This window comes from Dicentrarchus labrax, unplaced genomic scaffold (genome assembly GCF_905237075.1).
Source record: "Dicentrarchus labrax unplaced genomic scaffold, dlabrax2021, whole genome shotgun sequence".
NCBI classification, from domain to species: Eukaryota; Metazoa; Chordata; class Actinopteri; family Moronidae; genus Dicentrarchus; species Dicentrarchus labrax.
The window spans coordinates 32602760-32627021 of NW_026136720.1; the positions used below are offsets into that span (position 1 = coordinate 32602760).

The 24262-nt window shown below is 38.8% G+C and overlaps 2 protein-coding genes across 3 annotated transcripts in view; one reads left to right on the forward strand and one right to left on the reverse strand.

Moving 5' to 3' along the window:
- Positions 1–24262, reverse strand: part of LOC127353425 (signal-induced proliferation-associated 1-like protein 2) — a 118451-nt gene that overhangs the window by 17349 nt on the left and 76840 nt on the right. The window lies entirely within an intron of this gene.
- Positions 13012–23555, forward strand: LOC127353474 (acylphosphatase-2-like). The gene is made up of 4 exons (XM_051382747.1): positions 13012–17007; positions 17557–17573; positions 22919–23028; positions 23339–23555. Exons 1-4 carry the CDS (start codon positions 16854–16856, stop codon positions 23451–23453), a joined length of 396 nt encoding a protein of 131 aa, XP_051238707.1. The 5' UTR covers positions 13012–16853; the 3' UTR covers positions 23454–23555.

Sequence of the window (24262 nt, forward strand, 5' to 3'; positions counted from 1 at the left end):
GGAAATTAAAATAATATTTTTGGACAAAATTATTCATCTCAGAATATTCTGCAGTACACTGAGTAATTATAAAGGCTGTTTTGTTGTTAACTTACCAGGTACAGCTGAGGTTGCAGAAGACACAGTAGGGACAGTGGGCACAGTGGATGGAGCAGAGGATAGAGATGGACCTAAGATGAAAAACAACAAAAACAAAAGCTAGCCATGTTATAGTCATATTACACTTGAAAATGATGCAGCTTATTTTCTAAATAAAAAGTACAGCTATAGCTTGTAATAATTAAACAAACTGCCAGTGGAACAACAGAAAATTGTTTGAGAAGTTTTGAAATAATATGGATTTGTCTAAAATCATGTCCCTTGTCATATGATTATATCTTATATCTTATATTAAAAAAATATTCATCTCAGTATGTTCTGCAGTGCACTGAGCAATTAAAGGCTGTTTTGTTGTTAACTTACCAGGTACAGCTGAGATTGCAGAGAGGACAGTGGGCACAGTGGATGGAGCAGAGGACAGAGATGGACCTGAGATGAAAAACACGTCCCTTGTCATATGACTATATCTTATATTAATATATCTTAATGAGATAATTTGACTAGAAATTAAATATATATGGTGACAGTTTTTGATCACCTGATTCATCAGCCTTGGCTGCTCCTGAGGAGGTGGATTGCTCCTGGGCTGAGTCAGTGCCTCCTCCAAAATATTCTAACAGTGCTCCTGGGGAAGTTTCATATAATGTATGAGCATAATAGGGAGTTGATGTAAAAGGAATATGTTTATTTACTCACATAAATTACTGTGCTCTGCAGCAAACAACTGCAAACAACATACCTCAAACTATAAGTTAACTAAATTAATTCATTGATGCAAAACCATATTGCTAGCAAATGTCACCGCGTTTGATGCCAAAAAGCGACCCACAATAATATATATACACTGAGAATCAACTTATTCAAAGTATTACACAAACACAAAAACGTTGGCTTGAATAGTAAGCTATCTAACCTACCCATAAGTAGTAAGACGTTTTGAACTAATGTTAGCTAGAAAATTTGCTATTATAGGCTAATGTATTTGGAACAAAATATCAACAATAATTAAGGACTTTCCTAATTTCAGGGAACTTTTCAAAATCTCCTTGACACCAAATGTAACATTACCAAGATATACCTTTATCTTGTCGTTTTTTCTTTTCTTCTTCTTTCTTCCTTTTTCTTTTTTCTGCCCCTGAAGGGTAAGTCCTTTTTTGCGACATCTTTCACCTGCTCCTAGCTCCTGGATGCTCAGTGCGCACTGCACACGTTACTAGCGGAGCTCTGACATTTCGAGCAGAGAGGCAGTAGGAAAGTACACTCTGTTAACATCATATTGTTGTTGGGTTTTTTTTGTACAAGAATGTACATTTGATAATATATGAATCATCATCACTCACACATGGAAAAAAATAATTAATTACTTTTTTCTTTTTTAAGTTAATTGCTCTCGGGGCCCCCTAGTGGTCACGGGGCCCTAAGCAGCTGCTTAGTTCGCTTATGCCTTGGGCTGGCCCTGCTCTTATCAGACATGTGAAGTTTGGTTTGTAAAGTACACTGGTTATTGCAATGACCTAATGACATTTTTAAATTCACCAAGATTAACAGGCCAGGGTGGGGGTATTGCAGTTGTCTTTAAAAAACATTTTACTTGTATTCCACTCAGCCCTGGCTCTTCTGGCAGTTTTGAAATCTTAACTTTTGAAATTGCGTGTGAAGACCCCATCTGCTTTATAATCATTTACCATCTCCCCTCACTGCAAAAACTCAAAATTTTGCCAAGTATATTTTTCTAATTTCTGGTCAGAACATCTCATCACACTTAATATAAGACAAAATCACCTAAAGAGCAAGATTTAAGTGAGCTAAAGGAGCTTGTTTTTAGACAGTGCAGAGAGAGAGAGAGAGAGACAGACAGAAAGGTGCACAGCAACAACAGTATTGGCAATGGGTAATCTGGCAGGACCATGGCAGGAGGCTCCACCAGGATTGATAAGAACCTGCGAGACGAGAAAGCACAAGAACTCCGGGGAAGAAGTGAAGTTAGTAACATGCATTAATGGAACATGAATGAGTGCAGAAAGAGAGAGGAAGGGAGGAGCTCAGTGCACCATGGGAAATCCCCCGATAGTCTAGGCCTATAGCAGCATAACTAAGGGATGGTTCAGGACTCACCTGCCATCATAATGCCATCTAGAATAACTATATCTTTAGACAGTGAGTCTCTAAGGTTTTTGGGGCCAAGAACAAGAATTTCGTTTTTTTCTGAGTTTAACATCAGAAAATTGCAGGTCATCCAGGATTTTATGTCCTTAAGACATGTTAGATAATTGATTAATTTCATCGGGCTTGATTGATAGATATAACTGCGTATCATCTGCATAACAGTGAAAGTTAATGGAGTGATTCCTAATAATGTTGCCTAAAGGGAGCATATATAAAGTAAATAGTATTGGTCCAAGTACAGAACCTTGTGGAACTCCATGACTAACTGTAGTACTTATTGAAGATTCATCGTTAACATGTACAAACTGCGAGCGATCTGATAAATATGACTTAAACCAGCTTAGTGCGGTTCCTTTAATGCCAATTTGATGCTCAAGTCTCTGTAAAAGAATATTATGGTCAATGGTGTCAAATGCAGCACTAAGATCTAATAATACAAGTACAGAGACAAGTCCATTGTCAGAAGCAATCAGAAGGTCATTATTAACTTTAACCAGAGCTGTCTCTGTGCTATGATGAACTCTAAATCCTGACTGAAAATCCTCAAATAAACTATTGTTATGTAGAAAGTCACACAACTCTTTGGTGACTACTTTCTCCCGAATCTTAGAGAGGAAGGGGAGGTTAGAAATCGGTCTATAGTTGGCTAAAACCCCTGGGTCAAGAGTGAGCTTTTTAAGAAGGGTTTTAATTACAGCTACTTTAAAGGACTGTGGTACATATCCTGATAATAAAGAAAGATTAATCATATCCAGTAAAGAAGTGCCAATTAAGGGAACAACTTCTTTAAGCAGCCTAGTTGGGATCGGGTCTAATAGACAGGTTGATGGCTTCGATGAAGAAATGATTGAAGTTAACTGATGAAGATCGATATCAGAAAAACAGTCTAAATATATATCTAAGTTTACATTGGCAGAAGTCCCTGAACTTGGAGAGCCACTGATAACTGCTGATGGCAGTTGGTGATTAATTTTCTCTCTAATAGTAATAATTTTATTATAGAAGAAGCTCATTGCTACTTAAGTTTATGGGGATATGTGGCTCAATAGAGCTATGACTGGCTACAGTGCTGAAGAGGAACCTAGGGTTATTGTTATTTTCTTCTATTAGTGCTGAGTAATAGGCTCCTCTGGCATTATGGAGGGCCTTTCTATAAGTTTTAAGATTATGATGCCAAATTGAGCGATATTCTGATAATTTGGAAGAGCACCATTTCCTTTCAGATTTCCTAGCTATTTGTTTTATCTGGCTGGTTTGGTGGTTATACCACGGTGCTAGTCTCCTATGTTTTAATAATTTCCTTTTAATAGGAGCGATAGAGTCTAATGTTGATCCTATCTGACCATTATTTAGTAACTTTTGAATTCATACTATTAGATTATAAGCCATTAGGCAAAACTTCCTACAGCAGATGTCTATCTGACAGTGCTGTAGCTAAATTTAAGGAGGAGATTCCTTCAGTGTTTAATTCAATGCCATGTCTGAATTTAACAGAGTCCTATAACAACTTTAGTCCCTCTGAAATTGATAATCTTGTCGATAGTGCTACAGGCTCACTACGATCAACATTAGACTCTATCGCTCCTATAAAAAGGAAATTATTAAAACATAGGAGACTAGCACCTTGGTATAACCACCAAACCCGCCAGTTAAAGCAAACAGCTAGGAAATCTGAAAGGAAATGGCGCTCTTCCAAATTATCAGAATATCGCTCAAATTGGCAAGATGATCTTAAGATTTATAGAAAGGCCCTCCGTAATGCCAGAGGAGCCTATTACTCAGCACTAATAGAAGAAAATAAGAATAACTCTAGGTTCCTCTTCAGCACTGTAGCCAGGCTGACAGAGAGTCACAGCTCTATTGAGCCACATATCCCCATAAACTTAAGTAGCAATGACTTCATGAGCTTCTTCTATAATAAAATTATTACTATTAGAGAAAAAATTAATCACCAACTGCCATCAACGGTTATCAGTGGCTCTCCAAGTTCAGGGACTTCTGTCAATGTAAACTTAGATGTATATTTAGACTGTTTTTCTGCTATCGATCTTCATCAGTTAACTTCAATCATTTCTTCATCGAAGCCATCAACCTGTCTGTTAGACCCGATCCCAACTAGGCTGCTTAAAGAAGTTGTTCCCTTAATTGGCACTTCTTTACTGGATATGATTAATCTTTCTTTATTATCAGGATATGTACCACAGTCCTTTAAAGTAGCTGTAATTAAACCCCTTCTTAAAAAGTCTACTCTTGACCCAGGGGTTTTAGCCAACTATAGACCGATTTCTAACCTCCCGTTCCTCTCTAAGATTCTGGAGAAAGTAGTCGCCAAAGAGTTGTGTGACTTTCTACATAACAATAGTTTATTTGAGGATTTTCAGTCAGGATTTAGAGTTCATCATAGCACAGAGACAGCTCTGGTTAAAGTTAATAATGACCTTCTGACTGCTTCTGACAATGGACTTGTCTCTGTACTTGTATTATTAGATCTTAGTGCTGCATTTGACACCATTGACCATGATATTCTTTTACAGAGACTTGAGCATCAAATTGGCATTAAAGGAACTGCCCTAACCTGGTTTAAGTCATACTTATCAGATCGTTCTCAGTTTGTACATGTTAACGATGAATCCTCCATAAATACTAAAGTTAGTCATGGAGTTCCACAAGGTTCTGTACTTGGACCAATACTATTTACTTTATATATGCTCCCTTTAGGCAACATTATTAGGAATCACTCCATTAACTTTCACTGTTATGCAGATGATAGGCAGTTATATCTATCAATCAAACCCAATGAAATTAATCAATTATCTAAATTACAAACATGTCTTAAGGACATAAAATCCTGGATGACCTGCAATTTTCTGATGTTAAATTCAGAAAAAACCGAAATTCTTGTTCTTGGCCCCAAAAACCTTAGAGACTCATTGTCTAAAGATATAGTCACTCTAGATGACATTAACTTGGCCTCTAGCACCACTGTCAGGAATCTTGGAGTTATCTTTGATCAGGATTTGTCATTTAACTCCCACATAAAGCAGACCTCTAGGACTGCCTTCTTTCATTTACGTAATATTAGAAAAATTAGACACATCCTATCACAGACAGATGCAGAAAAACTAATCCATGCATTTGTTACTTCAAGGCTGGATTACTGCAACTCTTTATTATCAGGTTGCCCCAATAAGTCCATTAAAATGCTCCAATTAATTCAGAACGCTGCAGCACGAGTACTGACAGGAACTAGAAAAAGAGATCACATCTCTCCTGTACTAGCTACTCTGCATTGGCTCCCTATAAAATGTAGAATTGAATTTAAAATACTCCTCCTCACCTATAAAGCTCTTCATGGTCAGGCCCCTTCATATCTTAAAGAGCTCATAGTACCCTATTACCCCACTAGAACACTACGTTCTCTGAATGCTGGGCTACTTGTGGTTCCTATAGTCTCTAAAAGTAGAACAGGAGCCAGAGCCTTCAGTTACCAAGCTCCTCTCCTGTGGAACCAGCTTCCAGTTGTGGTTCGGGAGGCAGACACCCTCACCACATTCAAGAGTAGGCTTAAGACATTCCTCTTTGATAAAGCTTATAGTTAGGGCTGGATCAGGGGAGTCCTGAACCATCCCTTAGTTATGCTGCTATAGGCCTAGACTATCGGGGGATTTCCCATGGTGCACTGAGCTCCTCTCTTCCTCTCTCTTTCTGCACTCATTCATGTCCCTTTGATGCATGTTACTAACTCCACTTCTTCCCCGGAGTTCTTGTGCTTTCTCGTCTCGCAGGTTCTCATGGATCCTGGTGGAGCCTCCTGCCATGGTCCTGCTTGACTGCCATTGCCAATACTGTTGTTGCTGTGCACCTGTCTGTCTGTCTGTCGCTCTCTCTCTCTCTCTCTCTCTCTCTCTCTCTCTCTCTCTCTCTCTCTCTCACCCCAACTGGTCGAGACAGACGACCACCCACCTAGAGCCGGAGGATCCGTCCTAGGTTTCTGCCTTTTAACAGGCAGTTTTTCCTTGCCCTTGTCGCCAAGTGCTTGCTCATGGTGGTACTGTTGGGTCTCTGTAATTAATGTTAAAGAGTTCGGTCTAGACCTGCTCTATTTGAAAAGTGTCCTGAGATAACTTCTGTTATGAATTGGCGCTATACAAATAAATAAAATTGAAAATTGAATTGAATTGATCGTAGTGAGCCTGCAGCACTATCGACAAGATTATCAATTTCAGAGGGACTAAAGTCGTTATAGGACTCTGTTAAATTCAGACATGGCATTGAATTAAACACTGAAGGAATCTCCTCCTTAAATTTAGCTACAGCACTGTCAGATAGACATCTGCTGTAGGAAGTTTTGCCTAATGGCTTATAATCTAAAAGTATGAATTCAAAAGTTATTAAATAATGGTCAGATAGGAAAGGATTATGTGGGAAGACTATTAAATGTTCAATATCAATGCCATATGATAGAACAAGGTCAAGAGTGTGATTAAAACAATTAGTTGGTTTATTTACACTCTGACAGAAGCCAATTGACTCTATTAATGATAAAATCAGAGTACGGTCAAGGAGCGTGGTACACTATAACAAATAGAACTGGCAGTGTTTTCCAGTTTGGGTGAGAAAGACTAAGAACAAGGCTTTCAAATGAATTATAATTTAGTTCGCTGAAGTTGCCAGGATGTAGCAGGTCACAGCACGTCCGGAGTTTGTGACGCCAAATTCTTGTGGTATATTAAGTAGCGATGATGTGAAGATGTGTTGAAGAGAAGTCCGCTGACACCATCTTGATTGTATTTAAAGGTTTATTACAAAAATGTACAGCATCATTTCAAGCCCCGGGAGCTTGGAGAGCATCCTGCCAAATGAACAACTCTGTCTATTTTGCATCGAAAATAGGTTTATATAGGCCTGTTGTTTACTCCAAAAATGGAAAGAAACATCTGGTTTAGCTATCAGATGTACTGAAATAAGGGGAGATGGGGGTTTTCAAGGCAGAGGTCAGAGGTCATTGAGAGGCCCCTAACCTAAACACTGCCTAGTAAGAATTACGACGTTGAACCTCATGTCTTACCAACACTGCATATGGTAACAAAAATATCAGTTCAACTTATACCAAAATGTAATTTAACTTTATAAGCTTAAGATAAGCCTTCAGATACTACATATTTCCCCCCTTCGAGACTAATAAAGTCTTGAAAAACAAAAGAGCAAAACATACATGTTTAAACACTCGACAACAATAACAATTCCTCCTACACATGCTTCTTGCAGCATAACCTTAACAATACAGCAACTTTATGGAGTGCGAGAGCGAAAAACCTATCCGGCAGCTTTCTTTCCAAAGTATCCATCAAACAATCTAGACAGGAATATTCTCTCACAGCCCCTCTGCCTCAGGCGACCACACATAGTACTCCAGATCAATTAAAAAAAGAATCTTAACAATTTATTTAGAGATATGGTTTAAGCAAATACATGTGAAAACCTCAGGAAATAAAATCAAAACAATGTCCAAAGTCAGGCTGGTCGACCCATCGTACCTTCCAATGGACCTGTCCCTGCCTAGACCCCAATATCACTAAGCATCAACAAAAAAAGAAAAACATCTGAGGTCCCCATATATTTACTGATAACAGAAAACATCATTCTCCAAACAATTGATACAAAAAGAATATGATACAAATTACGTATGACTCATGCAACTATGTATATATCAAAGAAGACATAAGAATGTATCACACTGCAGCTCCTCAGCAGTGTCGACTCTCAGTGTGTCGATGATGTGTCGAATCTGAACATTTCATCACCATATCCTTGTTCAGAATTCTCCAGTCCATTCTTATTGTCCATATTTGAGTATCTGAATCCCTTCTGCACATTCCCCCATTATGCTCTGGAAGAAAAGAAAACACCAACCAGTATCTTTTGCAAAAACAAAACATAAAAATTAAAAATTTATATACAATCACAAATTAATATTCCATTATGAATCACATTCCATTTCCCCCCTTTAGTGAATAAGAAACCACTAAATACTAAAACAATAGCAAAATAAATGTAAAGATTATAACACAATTAGATATTCCCACAAACATCCCAATTACACCATGAGTGTCATTCGAACAAAAGCAAGCTTCTGCTCGTACAGTTTCCACTTCCACTGAAACAGGAACTGCCATAATCTTATCTCTTTGATTAGTTAAGTCTATATTTGGCAGATCCATTATCCAAGCGCACTCTCTCTTAGGTTTATATAAATGCACTGGCACAGCCATCCAAGTGTCCTGAAGCTGATTCTTGCTGATACTTCAACCATGATAAAGCACTATATTAACATTTGACAAATAAATGTTCATGTATTATCTCTAAAATTGACGGCCATGTGCTAGGTGATGGAATCCTAACCATACACGGGCACCTCCCGTGAGTAGCCGATCTCAAAGAATGAGTTAACTGTTGGAACCATATATTTCTGCTTGCCCATCGGCCTATAATCTGTAGCACTGAAGCATCAAATCCATAGGCCTTCCATGTAGCATCTCTCTTTCGTAATGCATACAAGTTTCCAGTCCTCTCAGTTTGTGTCCAACTGAAATCAAAAGTATCATAGTCAGTGGTCATGCTATCAGTCTGAGTCTTAATAAATGAATCCTTGGTAGTCCTCACGCTTAGTGGTTCTTCAGTAGATGAGATCACAGTATTCTCAAATTTCTTACTGCTATGTTCTCTATTTCTATAATGGATTTCAATTACATTTGCAAATTCTATGGGCTACAGAGATATCGTAGCTAAATTCTGGATTATATCTATAATTTCTCTAAATACCTCAGATACTATCATTATTCTATCAGTGACCCTTTCCATGTTCTCTTACACTGTCCATCTTTCCTCCACAGCCTCATTTATAGGATTCCTAGCAGTTGTAAATTTAGAAATTATCCATATGGTCATTATATCTGACAAAAAAGACTTCCTGGGAGAAGCAAAGTTAGTTTTCTCTGCCCTTTCCCAGTCGCTGTTGTAGGATTCAGAGAGAGAGAACAGGTCAGGCACAATTGGTCTTCCTAGAGTTGTTTATCTTAGAGGGGTCCTTGTAGCAGGAGACAGCATATGGGGAGGTTCAACCCCTCTTCTGGCTCTACACTTCTCCACTTCATCTTTCTATTTTCTACTGTCTCACTCTTTCTCTATAATTCAACCTCTCTGCTTCACTCCCATATCTGGAAGGTCTACCCATTTATATTTTCTTCCCTACTATCTTGTCCTCTTTCTTCAAACATTTCTCTACACCATCTTTAAACAATCTCTTCTATGTGTACCTGTGAAGACAACACTAATTACATGATACCAAACTTCAACATCCTCATTCTACATTGTTTCTCCCTTTTTCTGAAATTTCAGTAATGCCTTTAAGAGAGTAAAGTAAGGAATTTAATTTCCCCAATTTTATCCCCATTTCTACCATAAACTCACTTGAACTGGTTTGCTTTTAACTTTAATGGGCTTATCATTCACACATCATTCTCAATCCCACAGATCATCCATACCATGTATGGTCTGATCTTATCATACACACAAACCTCTAGACAATTCAGATCAGCCACGTGGCTTTTATGACACCTATGCTCCCAGCAGCACACCCTTGAAGTAGACACAATGTATACCAGACACTGAGTCAACACAAAGTTTATAGTTTTTTACTTTCTTCACTCATATGCCCTCATAGTCATTAGTGGGAATTTTATTTCTCTTTCCCCAAATTCTCACCAAAAGAAACCTCTATCGTGGTGTATTATCCACTAGGCATCACAGTAATTTCCATTCTTGTCTTAGTTACTTCTCTTATATTTAGTCCCCATTTCTGGTTATCCTCTTTATTTGTATTTTCCTTTTTAAGTCGTTTAGTTGTTTGTTTTCTATTTTTTTCTTATTATTATCTCTTCTTTTGCTTTAATGGTTTCAGCAAAACCTGAAACGACGTTTCATCACCTCATTTGGCTTTACATCAACATAGGCTTGGAAACTCCCATCACCTCATATAGGATTCATTATGCAACTATGCCAGTTCCTACTCAGGAACTACACAGACCCAGTAGTGGTTATGACTGGTCTTTTTCATTCTTGATTTGATTCAAAACACTGTACTCACTTTTCCAATGGATGGAGTGGACACTGTCCACCACCTAAGTCTGACATCAGGCGGGATCCTGCCCTCCGTTTGTCGGAGCGGAACTTTCCCTGCCGGCATTTACCTTCAGTCTTGACCCAGGCGCTGACCAGCCACACTTCCATCCCCCCTTGTCACCAAACATAGGGGTAATTCTTCCTTCTAGTTCTTTAAAGAATTATGAACCCAGTGTGATAAATCAAATTCCTTTACTCATGCAACATAGAGGGGAGGCCACAGCCTAGACATTCCCTCCTAACTTTCATAATACACTCCCTTATTAACTATACAGGTGTTAACTTTGAGTAATCACAATGTATATTTTCCTATCTTTTTAGACATACCTGTGTTTACATTCAAGCTAAGGAATATCAATCAGCTTAACTCAGGAACACTTTTAATCGCCGAAATAACATTTGCCTATTTTTATCTGTCAACATAATTCTCATTTATAAATTTAATGGATCTCAATCAAATAGTTTTATAATCAAGCAACAGCCACTAACAAACAGAATATTTTATTGGGCTTCTATCTACCCCTCCTCCTTGCAGCTCAGGGTCTGCAAGCTATAGCACCTCTATGTAGGCATGGGAGTGACTATATGTCTGTGTAATCCTAAATTCCTAAAATTCCACACATGCGCAATTCATTTGCCAATGTGACTTCGAAATGGACAGAGCTGCAGTTAGCAGCACCCAAGCTAAACGGTTACAGCACCCCCCTTTCACTCCTCACTAATCTCTCCACTTCTCTACAGAATCATAACGTCCTTCCAGAGGCTCATGAGTTTTAACAAGTTTCAAAACGTTCTCTCAATGGAGACTCATAGATTTTAACAAATTCAAAAACGTCCTTCCGAAAAAGGCTCATACATTTTATTTATATTTGAAAACGTCCTCTCAAAAGAAGCTCATACATTTTTAACAATAATGAACAGAATATCTTTCCTTAAAAATAACTAAACCTCCTGTTCTCAACCACAACATATATATATATATATAAATATCTCCTATAACATCTTATCATGACATGAGTCACATATATCAACCTCTGCACAGCCTTTCACACACAGCTGGAACACAGCAGAGACAGCACTCTCCACATACACACACAAGCTCTGTCTCTCATACACACACAAAAACTAGTTATCCAGCATCAAACATACATAGCCAAGTCACAAAACACACAGCAAATTCAACCCCATCCCAAAAACACAAACAGCATTCAACTCTTAATCCTCTAAATCAATTCATTCATACTATTCCTAAAGCATGCTTCTGCCGCTCCTTTATCCTTTTTCCCTTTATATTTTCCTTTCTAAATTTTTGCTACCTTGAAGTGTAGATATTCAATGAGAGGCTGCTTCAGACACCGTTCGAGTGGGAACTTACAATTGAATTTTTATTCTACACCTCCAGTTCCTTGAACTGACCTGAAATTCACCTAGTGACTTTCCAGGATTTGCGGCCCATCTAAAATCACCTCCTTGAGGGCTTTTGTCCAAATCAGCAGCGTCCTAATCCTTTTTTCCTTATTCCTTATTTTATTCAAGCCAAATTTCCCTGGGCCCAGGGTTGTCACTCTCTTTTTCCTTTAATCCAATTCGACTATTCCTTAAAGCCTACTTTCACGCAGTGTCTAATTTACACATGTCTTACCATTAAGGAGTTGAGGGCCCAGTCTCCATTAATCTTGCATAGTTCTTTAGCTCACCTTCTCGTTACTAATTAGGCTATTCTACATCTATTCCTTATCATTTACCTTATTTTCCTATTTTTCTATCTTCCCTAATTACACTCACACTCCCCCCTGTTGCGTTGTCTACAACGCAACACAATTTAGAACGGAATCTCTCCCCAAACATCAACACAGCATGGCACACACACACCCCAGGTCCTTCACGGTGTGACCAGACAGCACACACACACACAACCTTAACGAACGAACCAGCGCCCAAACGTGTGAGAAAATGCTCACCATATTTGCTGGCCAGGTGCAGGAGGTGGTTCGCTGAAGTTGCCAGGATGTAGCAGGTCACAGCACGTCCGGAGTTCGTGACGCCAAATTCTTGTGGTATATTAAGTAGCGATGATGTGAAGATGTGTTGAAGAGAAGTCCGCTGACACCATCTTGATTGTATTTAAAGGTTTATTACAAAAATGTACAGCATCATTTCAAGCCCCGGGAGCTTGGAGAGCATCCTGCCAAATGAACAACTCTGTCTATTTTGCATCGAAAATAGGTTTATATAGGCCTGTTGTTTACTCCAAAAATGGAAAGAAACATCTGGTTTAGCTATCAGATGTACTGAAATAAGGGGAGATGGGGGTTTTCAAGGCAGAGGTCAGAGGTCATTGAGAGGCCCCTAACCTAAACACTGCCTAGTAAGAATTACGACGTTGAACCTCATGTCTTACTAACACTGCATATGGTAACAAAAATATCAGTTCAACTTATACCAAAATGTAATTTAACTTTATAAGCTTAAGATAAGCCTTCAGATACTATAAGGGTCCATTAAAACGCTCAAATCCTATATGGCTGCTACTCCACCTCCTCGGCCTGTGCCTCAAGGAATCCAATCCAATCCAACTTTATTTGTTAAGCACTTTAAAACAACCAAAGTTGACCAAAGTGCTGTACAGGAGAATAAATAAGACATCATAAATAAAAGACATAACAGCTCACATGAGGCGCAAAATAACATATAATACAACAATAAAATGAAAAGACATAAATAAAAATAATAACCATGCAATAACAAGCAATCAAAAAGTAAAAATAACAAATACAAAAAATAAATCAAGTAAATAAAGTCGACATCTTACTAGGTGTCAAAGGCCACAGAGAAGAGATGGGTTTTAAGACCGGTTTTAAAAACAGACAGAGAAGAGGCCTGTTTAATGTGCAGAGGCAGATCATTCCATAATTTAGGAGCAGACACAGCAAAGGCACGGTCCCCTCTGAGCTTCCGCTTAGTTTTAGGCACACTCAGGAGCAGCTGATCATCTGACCTGAGGGGGCGGACGGGTATATAGGGGTGTAGAAGCTCAGAGAGGTAGGGCGGGGCAAGACCATTTAGGGATTTAAAAGCAAATAAAAGAATTTTAAAATGGATCCTAAATTGAATTGGCAGCCAGTGGAGTGAGGCTAAAATGGGGGAAATGTGCTCATGTTTACATGTGCCAGTTAAAAGACGTGCAGCAGCATTCTGTACCATCTGAAGACGGGCGATGGAGGACCCACTAACCCCCACATATAGTGCATTACAGTAATCCAGCCGAGTGGTAACAAAGGCGTGGATTACCGTCTCAAAGTGCTGCCTTGATAGAATTGGCTTTATTTTGGCCAGCTGCCTCAAATGGAAAAAGCTTGATTTGACAACAGCCTTGATCTGACTGTCAAACTTAAGCTCAGGGTCCACCTTAACCCCTAGGTTTGTGATGCTAGGTTTAATATACTGGGCCAAGGAACCCAGATCTACAGGGGGGATCCCTGTGGTGCCACCAAAAACCATCACTTCTGTCTTTTTATCATTGAAATTTAAAAAGTTCAGAGTCATCCAGGCCTTTATGTCGTCAAGGCACTTAAGTAGCAGTCTGACAGAGTATTCATTTTTCTTTTTAAGAGGCACATAAATCTGACTGTCGTCTGCATAACAGTGGAATGAAAAGCCGTGCTTCCTAAGTATGGAACCAAGTGGGAGCAAATAGAGAGAGAAAAGGAGAGGGCCAAGAACTGAGCCCTGTGGGACCCCACACGAGAGAGGAGCAGAGGAGGATACAGAGTCACCTAGGCTGACACAGAAAGTTCGATCAGCCAAGTAAGACCTGAACCACTCCAGTGCTATGCCCCTGATGCCCACCCACTGCTTCAAACGTGAGATCAGTATTTCATGATCCACTGTGTCAAATGCAGCAGTTAAATCTAAAAGCACAAGGATAACACAGTCACCAGAGTCAGTAGCTAAAAAGATATCATTAAAAACTCTTAAGAGAGCTGATTCTGTGCTGTGCACGGTTTTAAAACCGGATTGGAAAACCTCTAGAATATTATGTTCTTCCAGAAAGGCCATTAATTGACTGTGAACAATCTTCTCCAGGATTTTTGAAAGGAAAGGCAGTTTGGAGATAGGCCTGAAATTAGCAAGAACTGCAGGATCTAGAGCAAGTTTTTTAAACAGAGGTTGTACTACTGCATGTTTAAAATTTTCAGGGACCACACCTGAGGTCAGACTGCTATTTATGACTGCAATAACAGATGGTCCTACAGTGGGGAAAACCTCCTTAAATAGTCGAGGGGGGACAGCATCATTTGGAGAACCTGAGGGCTTCAAATGACCAACAACCTCCTGTAAAAAGGAAAAAGTCACAGGCTCAAAATGGTCAAAGACAGCAGAGCAGGGGACAGAGATTGAGGGGTCATAAGCTGAAGGTGAGATTTGAGCCCTAATTGAAGTGACCTTATCAATAAAAAAGTGAAGGAAGTTTTCACACACAGCGGGGGACGCCTCTATACAGGCAGTCTGTGGGGCATTCAGAAGTGAGTCAATAGTGTTAAACAAAACACGAGGCTTGTGACAGTTTGACAGGATAATATCTGAGAAATGTTTTCTTTTAGCATCTTTCACAGTTTTTTGATAATGACGCCAGCAGTTCCTTAACATTTGAAAAGACACCTGCAGTTTGTCCTTTTTCCACTTGTGCTCAGCTCTACGGCACTCACGTCTGACAGCATGAGTCGTATCATTTAGCCAGGGCTCAGATTTAGTTTTAGGCTGCCTGGATTTTAATGGAGCCACAGTGTCTAAAACAGTTTGGCAGGTGGAGTGAAACCATGAGCTAAGCACCTCTGTACTGCACACAGACTCAGGAAAGATGGAGTTCTGATTGAAAGCAACGGAGAACTGAACAGCAGTGGAAGGGTTAATAATGCGACAGCGCCGAGCAGCAGCGCGAGGTTTAACTGTATGACAGGCAAGGGCAGCCTCAAATAATACAGGCATATGGTCGGAAAACACTGCGTCACATATCTCTAGGTTAAAAACGGGCAAACCATATGATAAGACAAGATCAAGTGTGTGTCCATGTTCTTGTGTGGGTCCAGACACAGATTGCACAAGATTAAAAGAATCAATGAGGTTTAAAAAACCCTTTGCCATTGGCTTATCTGGACAACACACATGAACATTAAAATCCCCAACAATAAGAACACGGTCATATTTAGGCATGATTTCAGCCAGGAAATCAGAGAAGTCATTTAAAAAGTCCTTATTGTACCTGGGAGGCCGATAGACCACAGCACACAACACTGTGTGAGAGCGACCAAGCTCAAATAAGCTCAGTTCAAAGCTGGTGAAAGAGGATGACAGCAATAGCTGCTTACATTTATAATGACTCTTATAGACGGTAAGGAATGTGAGTATTAATATGACTGGGGGGGGTGGATTCATTTAGGCTAACATACTCCTCGTGGGACAACCAGGTCTCAGTAAGACAAAGTAAATCAATATCATAATCTGATATTAATTCATTCACTAAAACAGCTTTAGAGGACAGAGACCTGATATTTAACAGTCCACATTTCATTCTCTTATTTTGTGCTACTGAGGAGTTGGTTTTAATTTTTATTAGATTTTTATGTTGAACTCCTCTTGTTTTTATTTCTTTAAATAATTTAGGTGGTCGGGGGACAGACACAGTCTCTATGGGGTTTTGGGTGGGTGACTGTTCTAAAGAAAGCGCAGAGAAGTGTGTAAGACAGCAGCTCTGCTTCCTGGTCCTAACTCTGGACTGTCAGGTTTTAGAAATAAACTTCGCCATGTTGCTAGATAAGAGAGCCGCTCCATCCAAAGTGGGATGGATGCCGTCTCTCCTAATCAGACCAGGTTTTCCCCAAAAAGGCTTCCAGTTATCAATGAAGCCCACATTGTTTGCTGGACACCACCTCGACAGCAAGCGGTGGAATGACGACATGCGGCTATACATGTCATCACTGGTCACATTGGGCAGGGGTCCAGAGAAAACTACGGTGTCCGACATTGTCTTAGCATAATTACACACCGACTCCACATTAATCTTAGTGACCTCCGATTGGCGTAAACGGGTGTCATTACCGCCGACGTGGATAACAATCTTACTGTATTTACGTTTACCTTTAGCCAGCAGTTTTAAATTTGATTCAATGTCGCCCGCTCTGGCCCCAGGGATACATTTAACTATGGCCGCTGGCTTCGCTAACTTCACGTTTCTGACTATGGAGCTGCCAATACAGTCACTAGACTTTTATTTTGTCAAGCATTGACATGAAGTCTTCTGTGTGGATTAAAATTCTATGTTTAACCATGATGCTTTTATTTTGAAAAACAATAGAGGAAGTTGCTCTTGTTTTGACAGCCGTGTCAGGTGTCAGAGATAAAAATAAATGCAGCTGAGTGCAGAGTTGAATTTAAGGTGGACTGACATGTTTCTGTTCTGCTTTTATTTTTTGTCTGTGCTTTTATTTTGTGTCTTTAACTTCGGCATGTCTGAAAACAAACTGACTTCTGTGGATTTTGAGATTTTTGGGAACGTGCAGGGTAGGTCACATGTCACCTGTGTGTCACGTATGTAAGTGTGTATGTATAAAGTCACGTCATGTATGAAGTTACAAACATGTTGGTTTGTTTCTGTCTGTATGGTTCTCTTACAACTAAAACAATATCAAAATATGATATGAATAAATAAAAATAAAAATAATATAAATATATATGAAATAAATATATGAAAGAATATTCCTGCAGTTAATAAAATGTGATATCACTGCAGCTCAATTGTGATTTATTTAAAAAAAATAGAGTAAAATTATACAAAATGAAGTTCATTAGTTAACTCACAGTGAACTCCTTCCTGCCCTGTCTGTCTCCTCCCTTCATCCTCTCCTTCCACACTGCGGGTTACTGGTTATATCCCATTCTTCTGTCTGGAACCAGGGTTAGGGATTAGGGAGTTGGGGTTTGGGGTTAGAGGGTTAGGGGTTAGGGGTTAGGGGTTAAAGGTAAGTAAAATGTAAGTATTATATTTTATATAATATAATAATTCCATTATATGTTCATAATGAAGCTAATGAGCTGTTTTTCTGTTTTCAGGTGTTTGCTTCAGGATGGTGAGCTTCATGTTAAACATCTCTCACTCATATAAAGTTATAATAATATGTGATGCGATCTGGGAAAACCCGTCGGATGTCGCGCTGGCACGTTTCCAGGAAATAGTAAAAATAGGTCGATTGTCATTTATTCTGCAAAATTGGGTTTTCATTAAATTATTATTATATAACATCTTGTCTATAATTCCTGAAAATATCAATATAGTGAAATTCGCTAGTTTTATACATCAAAAATGAATTTATATTGGTCAAGCTGTCTGAAAGATCATCCTACATTTGAAACCGCAAACGGCGGAGGTGCATAAAAATCTCCCATAACGTGCTTTGCCTAGTCTATAAACACTACAAAGACGGTTCACCAATCAAAGCCCTTAACCACATGAATGAAGTCATATCATATCAATGCACATTTTCCCGCCAGATATACGTTGTAACAATGTGATATGTTTTGATGAACCTAACGTTAACGTTACGTGAGGATGTGAGAGTCTACGGAGATGGCGGAGCGCAAGAGAAGAGAGTCTGAGTTAGCTGCTCACTTAAATGAAGCTGCACGTCTCAATTTGGTAAATCCTGGCGATGCCAATGCCCTGAACGACGTGATCATGGATTATTTCACATCCAGAGATCCAAGAGATGATGAAGGATCGGATTATAATGAATTTACCGAAGAAGAGGAGTCCGATGAAGGTAAGCTAGCTATGCTATTCTTAATGTAAGATACAAGGTGCACTTGCTATTTTAAATGACCAATGTGTTAGACTTGTTATGAAAACCTACAAGGATAACGTTACGATTAAAACATCCAGCGACCGCACCAGTAATGAAACAACAATAAAACAACAGTAAAACAACAACAATTTACTAAATTTTAAAATGCCATCCCCCTCAGGTAACTTATCTCCTTGTGTAATGATAACCGTGATGTAGGTTAGCCTAGTGCTATTCCTGACGGGCTAGAAAGTTCCCTGGAATATTTCGTTCGTTCTGAGTAACTTTATCCATTACCATTTTCCCGTTATACATTTCTTTTGAACGGCGACACGAAGGCTTAAAACTTCAAATTAAAGCCACAAACTATGGCTGTTTATGCATCTAAGTTCAGCTGACATGTGAGTTTAAAACGGAGACTTAACGTTTATGTTAATGTTCGAGATGCAGACTGTTGCATTAACGTCAGGTTAATAGACTCGGTGAAGTTCATGATCAGTGACCCTCATTAGGGTATCTGTCTCGCTGAAGCTCACACAGACTGAGCAGTAATGTTGGGCACAAACACGCTGCCTCCTCTCTGTCACAGCACTGTAAACAGACACACACCAAGTTGTGCCCCCGCCCCCCTCACCTGTAGTTCTACATGCTTGAAAAATGGAGCGAGATCGACAGGCCAAGAGGAAAGGTGGAGCAGAGAGTGAGAGGCTTAAAAAGCTAAAAGCACTGACCACAGATCAGCGAAGTGCTGTAAAATAACTGACATGTTTGTCACAACCATGGTCTATCCAGCACCACTATCTTAATGAGGAGGTTAGTTCCACTTTGTGGAAGCTGATGGGCTAAAACTGACTTAATAAAACAAATGTAAGTGCAAATTTTAGAATATGGTTAACTAACATAGGCACAACATAATAAATTATATTAATATTGAAATCCTTGTATTACATTATTTCATTTAACCTTTATTTAGCCAGGTAAAATCCAACTGAGATTAGGAACATATTTGTTGTTATATGAACATAGCCAATGCATATAGAAATTGTCAATTAGTGAACAGAAACATTTATTTTGTAGGGGAAAGAAACAGAAAAAGCTGTGTGTGGGCACATGCGGAGCCTTTGCTCTATTATTTTACACTCTTACATCAGTAGGCGCCAAACCTAACTCACTCTTGGTGTTTTGCGTTAATCCGGTGGTGGTGGCCTGAATTACTGTCCCAGTCCGCCCCTGTTCATGATTGCTCCATGCTAGTGACAGTCAAGGCTGTAGTAGATTACATTACAGATGGTGAAGATGGTTTCTTCAGTCTGTGACATATTTTGCCATTTAAACGTAAGACATATAAATCTTACTTTGGGAGAGAGATGTTGGATTGAGCCAGATCCGATTGCTTCTTGTCAGCGTGCTGTGCAAGCCTGCACGTAACATGTTAATTTTTTTTAATAGTAGGCTACACCTTAACATATTGTTAACGTTTTGGTCGCACCTTGTCAAACAACATAATCTAATCATGATGATGATGATGATGATGATTTTGAGTAATAATAGTAGTACTACTTTAGTAGTAGCCTATGTCTTATGGGCATAGACATATTGCAATGGTGAAATACTTGTGTGATGGATTGTTAATGTTGATTATTAGTAATAATGTAGTTCAGCCTTTTTTATATAATACATATGTCTTACAGTTATTCATTCTTCCTCATTTCAGATGATGACCATCCCATATCCATTATTGAAGATGTAGCAGAGATACTACCACCAGTTCCACTTCAAGAGGATAATGGTGATGGTGTGCAAGAGTTTGTATGTGCATGCAAATACAACAATGGTCATCCATGTTCAACACGTTTCATGCAAGAGGAGCTGCAGATGATTCGCTACTGTTTCCTGGAAATGACAAGGGAAGAGCTAGATATCGCCATTCTAGCTAAACTCTCGTGTGGAATGCATCTTTTTCAGCTAACATCCCGCACCCATAAAAAAGAACAGACAGTTCGGAAGTCCCAAAGAACTGATTTCTTTCACCATGGGGAGAAAATATGCAGGGATACGTTTAAATATCTCCATGGCATTGGCCAGGTCAAGCTAGATGCTCTTATTAAGCATTATGAAGAGCATGGTGTTACTCCTCGAATGCATGGCAACAAAAAGCGTCAGCCTCCTAATGCACTGAAGAAAGAGGACAATATGTATGTTGCAGATTTCATTGTAAACTATGCTGAAACTCATGGCATGCATCTTCCAGGGAGGGTACCAGGCTTTTGGAGGAGTGATTTGAAACTTCTTTCAACTAACTGTACGAAGGTGAAGGTGTACTCTGATTACTGTGTGGCAGTTGCTGCAGCAAATCAGCGTGTGGTTTCTGTAGTTATGTTTCGTCGTATCTGGCGGGAAGTGGTGCCATTTGTTGTCACAATGCGGCCAGCAACTGACCTGTGTTGGACATGTCAAAAATATCAAAAACGCATTAGTGAGGCTGCCAATAAGGCTGATTCAGAGAAGGAAGAGCTGCATCGTCTGGCCACTGAACATCTGGAGAAAGCTAGAGTAGAGCGTACACACTATCAGCAACTTTGTAAGGATTCAAAAGCAAACTTGCCTGCTGGGTTAGAGTTAGGTCCACACAGTCCTTGTAGTTATGAGGGAATGGTACATTATAGCATGGACTTTGCACAACAGATTCACTACCCCAATGATCCCCTCCAACCAGGGCCGATGTATTTCAAAACTCCACGTAAGTGTGGAGTTTTTGGTGTAGCATGTGAGGCCTTGCCAAAGCAGGTTACTTTCTTGTTGGATGAATCCATACAGACTGGAAAAGGTAGCAACTGTGTTATTAGCCTTTTACACTCATATCTTGAGAATTATGGACTGGGTGAAATGCACATGCACCTTCATGCAGATAACTGTGCGGGACAAAACAAGAACTCCTTTGTGATGTGGTATCTATTGTGGCGTGTCTTGACAGGTCGTCATGTGTCAATCAAAATGAGTTTCCTTCTTGCTGGGCACACAAAGTTTTCCTGTGACTGGTGCTTTGGGCTCTTTAAAAGAAATTTTAGGAGGAATAAGGTTGACTGCTTGGATGACATTGCCCAAGTGGTTCAAAACTCAAGTCCATCTGGACTCAATGTACCATGTCTTTGTGGTAGAGAGGATGGCACTGTTCTTGTACCTATGTATGACTGGAGCACATTCTTGGGTACATACTTTAGAAAATTACCCACCATTAAAGGCTTTCATCATTTCTTATTCTGTCAGGGCTCCACAATAGTAAGAATGAAAAAAATCCTTAATAGTGAGGAAGTTTCCCAAGACTTAGGGAGAAATGGTGTCGACTTTGATGCACTTGACCCAAGTGCTTTGCCTGATCAACTCCTCCCAAAGGGGCTTGATGCTAAAAGGCAACAGTATCTTTACATCTTTACAATGAGATAAGGGAATTTGTGACAAAAGACAAGCAGGACTTGGTTTGCCCCCTCCCTCAGGCTGTAAACATGAATGAGGATTAATGTAGTGATTCTGGGGACAGTCATTGTATAATAGTCTTGAATACAAGGGTTGTATCTATAGTTAGTGTTGTTACTCAACTTTTCCTTTTTGAATTTACAATAAGTCATGATATACTGCATATTTCTATATTTTCTGTATATATATATACTGCATATTTCAGAAATTTTCTGCATAGTTATACTGCATATTTTTTATATTTTTCTGGATATTTATACTGCATGATTTGATGATATTCTGAATAATAGCAGAACAATAATTACATTGAATATTGTTTAACTTTTCCATTTGAATTTACAATAAGTCATGATATACTGCATATTTTTATATTTTCTGTATATATATATATATATACTGCATATTTCTGGTATTTTCTGTATTTATACTGCATATTCGTTATATTTTCTGCATATTTATACTGCATGATTTGATAATATACTGCATAAAAACAGAATACTGACATTGTCTAATACATGTATAATGTGCAGTAACTTAAAAAAAAGAAGAGAAAAAGTTATGTAAAACAAATTCAATTCATTGAATGTTGAATGAATAAATACATTCTTGATTTTCATCTAATTCATGAGTGTTGTGTGTTTGCTTGGTGCCAAAGTAACAATTTTGTATCTTTTCCAACATATACAGTGACTAAAATAAGTCTGTGCCATAATAGAGTAATGAAAATTTAAAATGTGATATTTGATTGTTAAAATGTTCTATTTAGAATGTCTATCTTTAAACCTGTTTTTCTCAAAATTCCGTTTCATAAAACCATGTTAATAAGCTGACTTCAGATAATAATAACATTTGTTACAGACATGCTATGAAAAAAAGGAAAACAGATTTAAAAAGAGCTTGAAAGCAGCTTTAAGGTGGTATCAGAATCTTAAGTTGGTAAAATTTCACCATGTGATGGGTTTTCCCAGATCGCATCACATATAATGCTGTAATGTTCCATACTTTTATGTTATATTAATCTCAGTTCATAACAATATAAAGTTATAACAATATAACACTGTTATGTCCCATAATGTATGAATAATATAATAATATGATAAAATGATGTGTTTTAGTTAAGCGTTTGTAAGTAAACATTAAAACCTGGATCTGTCTCTCAGTACACGGAGGATCAGGGCCGCAGTCTGGGACTCAGCGGCTGGGTGAAGAACACCAGATCAGGAACTGTGATTGGTCAAATCCAAGGACCTCCAGATAAAGTCAATGACATGTGAGTTCAAACTGACCAATCAGAGAACACTGACCTCACACTGACCAATCAGAGAGCAGGTTTTAGTCTATAAACTACAGTGATGTTAATGTCAATATAAAATAGTATCATATTATTTTTCTGTATGTTAGGTTTTGGAAATACAGTTCCCATAATGCCATGTTGTACAGGAAGTACAGGCCTATATAAAAACTACTACAACTGCTACATTTGGACATTGGAGCCACAAGGCCCTGTGAGAGTATCTGGTCACACCTGTACCTGGATGGATGCGGATCTGCTGAACTCTTCTTCTTCTGGTGTTTTCCAGGAAACTGTGGCTGAAAAGTGTTGGCAGTCCGAGCTCTCGAATTGACCGTGCCGTCTTCTCCAATGAAAGAGACATTTTAAAACTGGAGAGCCACGGCTTCTCCACCCGCTACTGAGCATGCTCAGAACCCTCTGAGGTCATCAATGTCACACCTGCAAAAAAAGTAGCATCACAAAAGATATTGATCACAAATAAAGACTTACCTGTTGCTCACCTGTCTGCCATACACACTGGTCCTCCATGACTTTACCTTCTTCTCTGCCTGCTTTTGCCGCTGACTGCCTGCTTTCAGTTTGTTTCATCTCAGCTGAATGACAGTAAAGTTCAGAGAGTGAATAAAGTTTGGACAGAGAGTGAAGGTGTAACTGCAGTTTTGGTCTGTGACATTGTCATTAGTTTTGTTTTATATTTTATTTATTATTGTTATTTTAATCATTTGTTGTTATCATTTTAAATTAATAGTCAGACATATTTACATTTTTCGAATTATGTCATAGATCATACCTCAAACAGTCACACTTACCAGAATCAGAATCATGAATATAAAGAAATATAAAAAGCAAAAATCAGCGAGGCCAGAAGTATAAATAGAAAACTGACGATAAAATACGAAATAATACTGTAAAAATATTTTATATTAATAAAGAGAATTACAATGGATTAAGAAAGATTCAATGTCCAGGAGAGAGGAAGTCATTATTTGATAAAATAAGAGTCTGTGTGATGATTGATGTGATCATAAATAAGTATAATCAGCAAACAGGAAGTGGATTTATCAAGAATATTACACAGTTAAACTTTATTAGTCAGTCAGAAAGGCTCAGTAGGTTTTTTATTAGATTTGTGTCCGGCGCTGATATCGTGCACACCTGGGCAACGAAAACGTTTTTAGAGCCAGGCGCTGCAGATGCTCTCCACCAACTG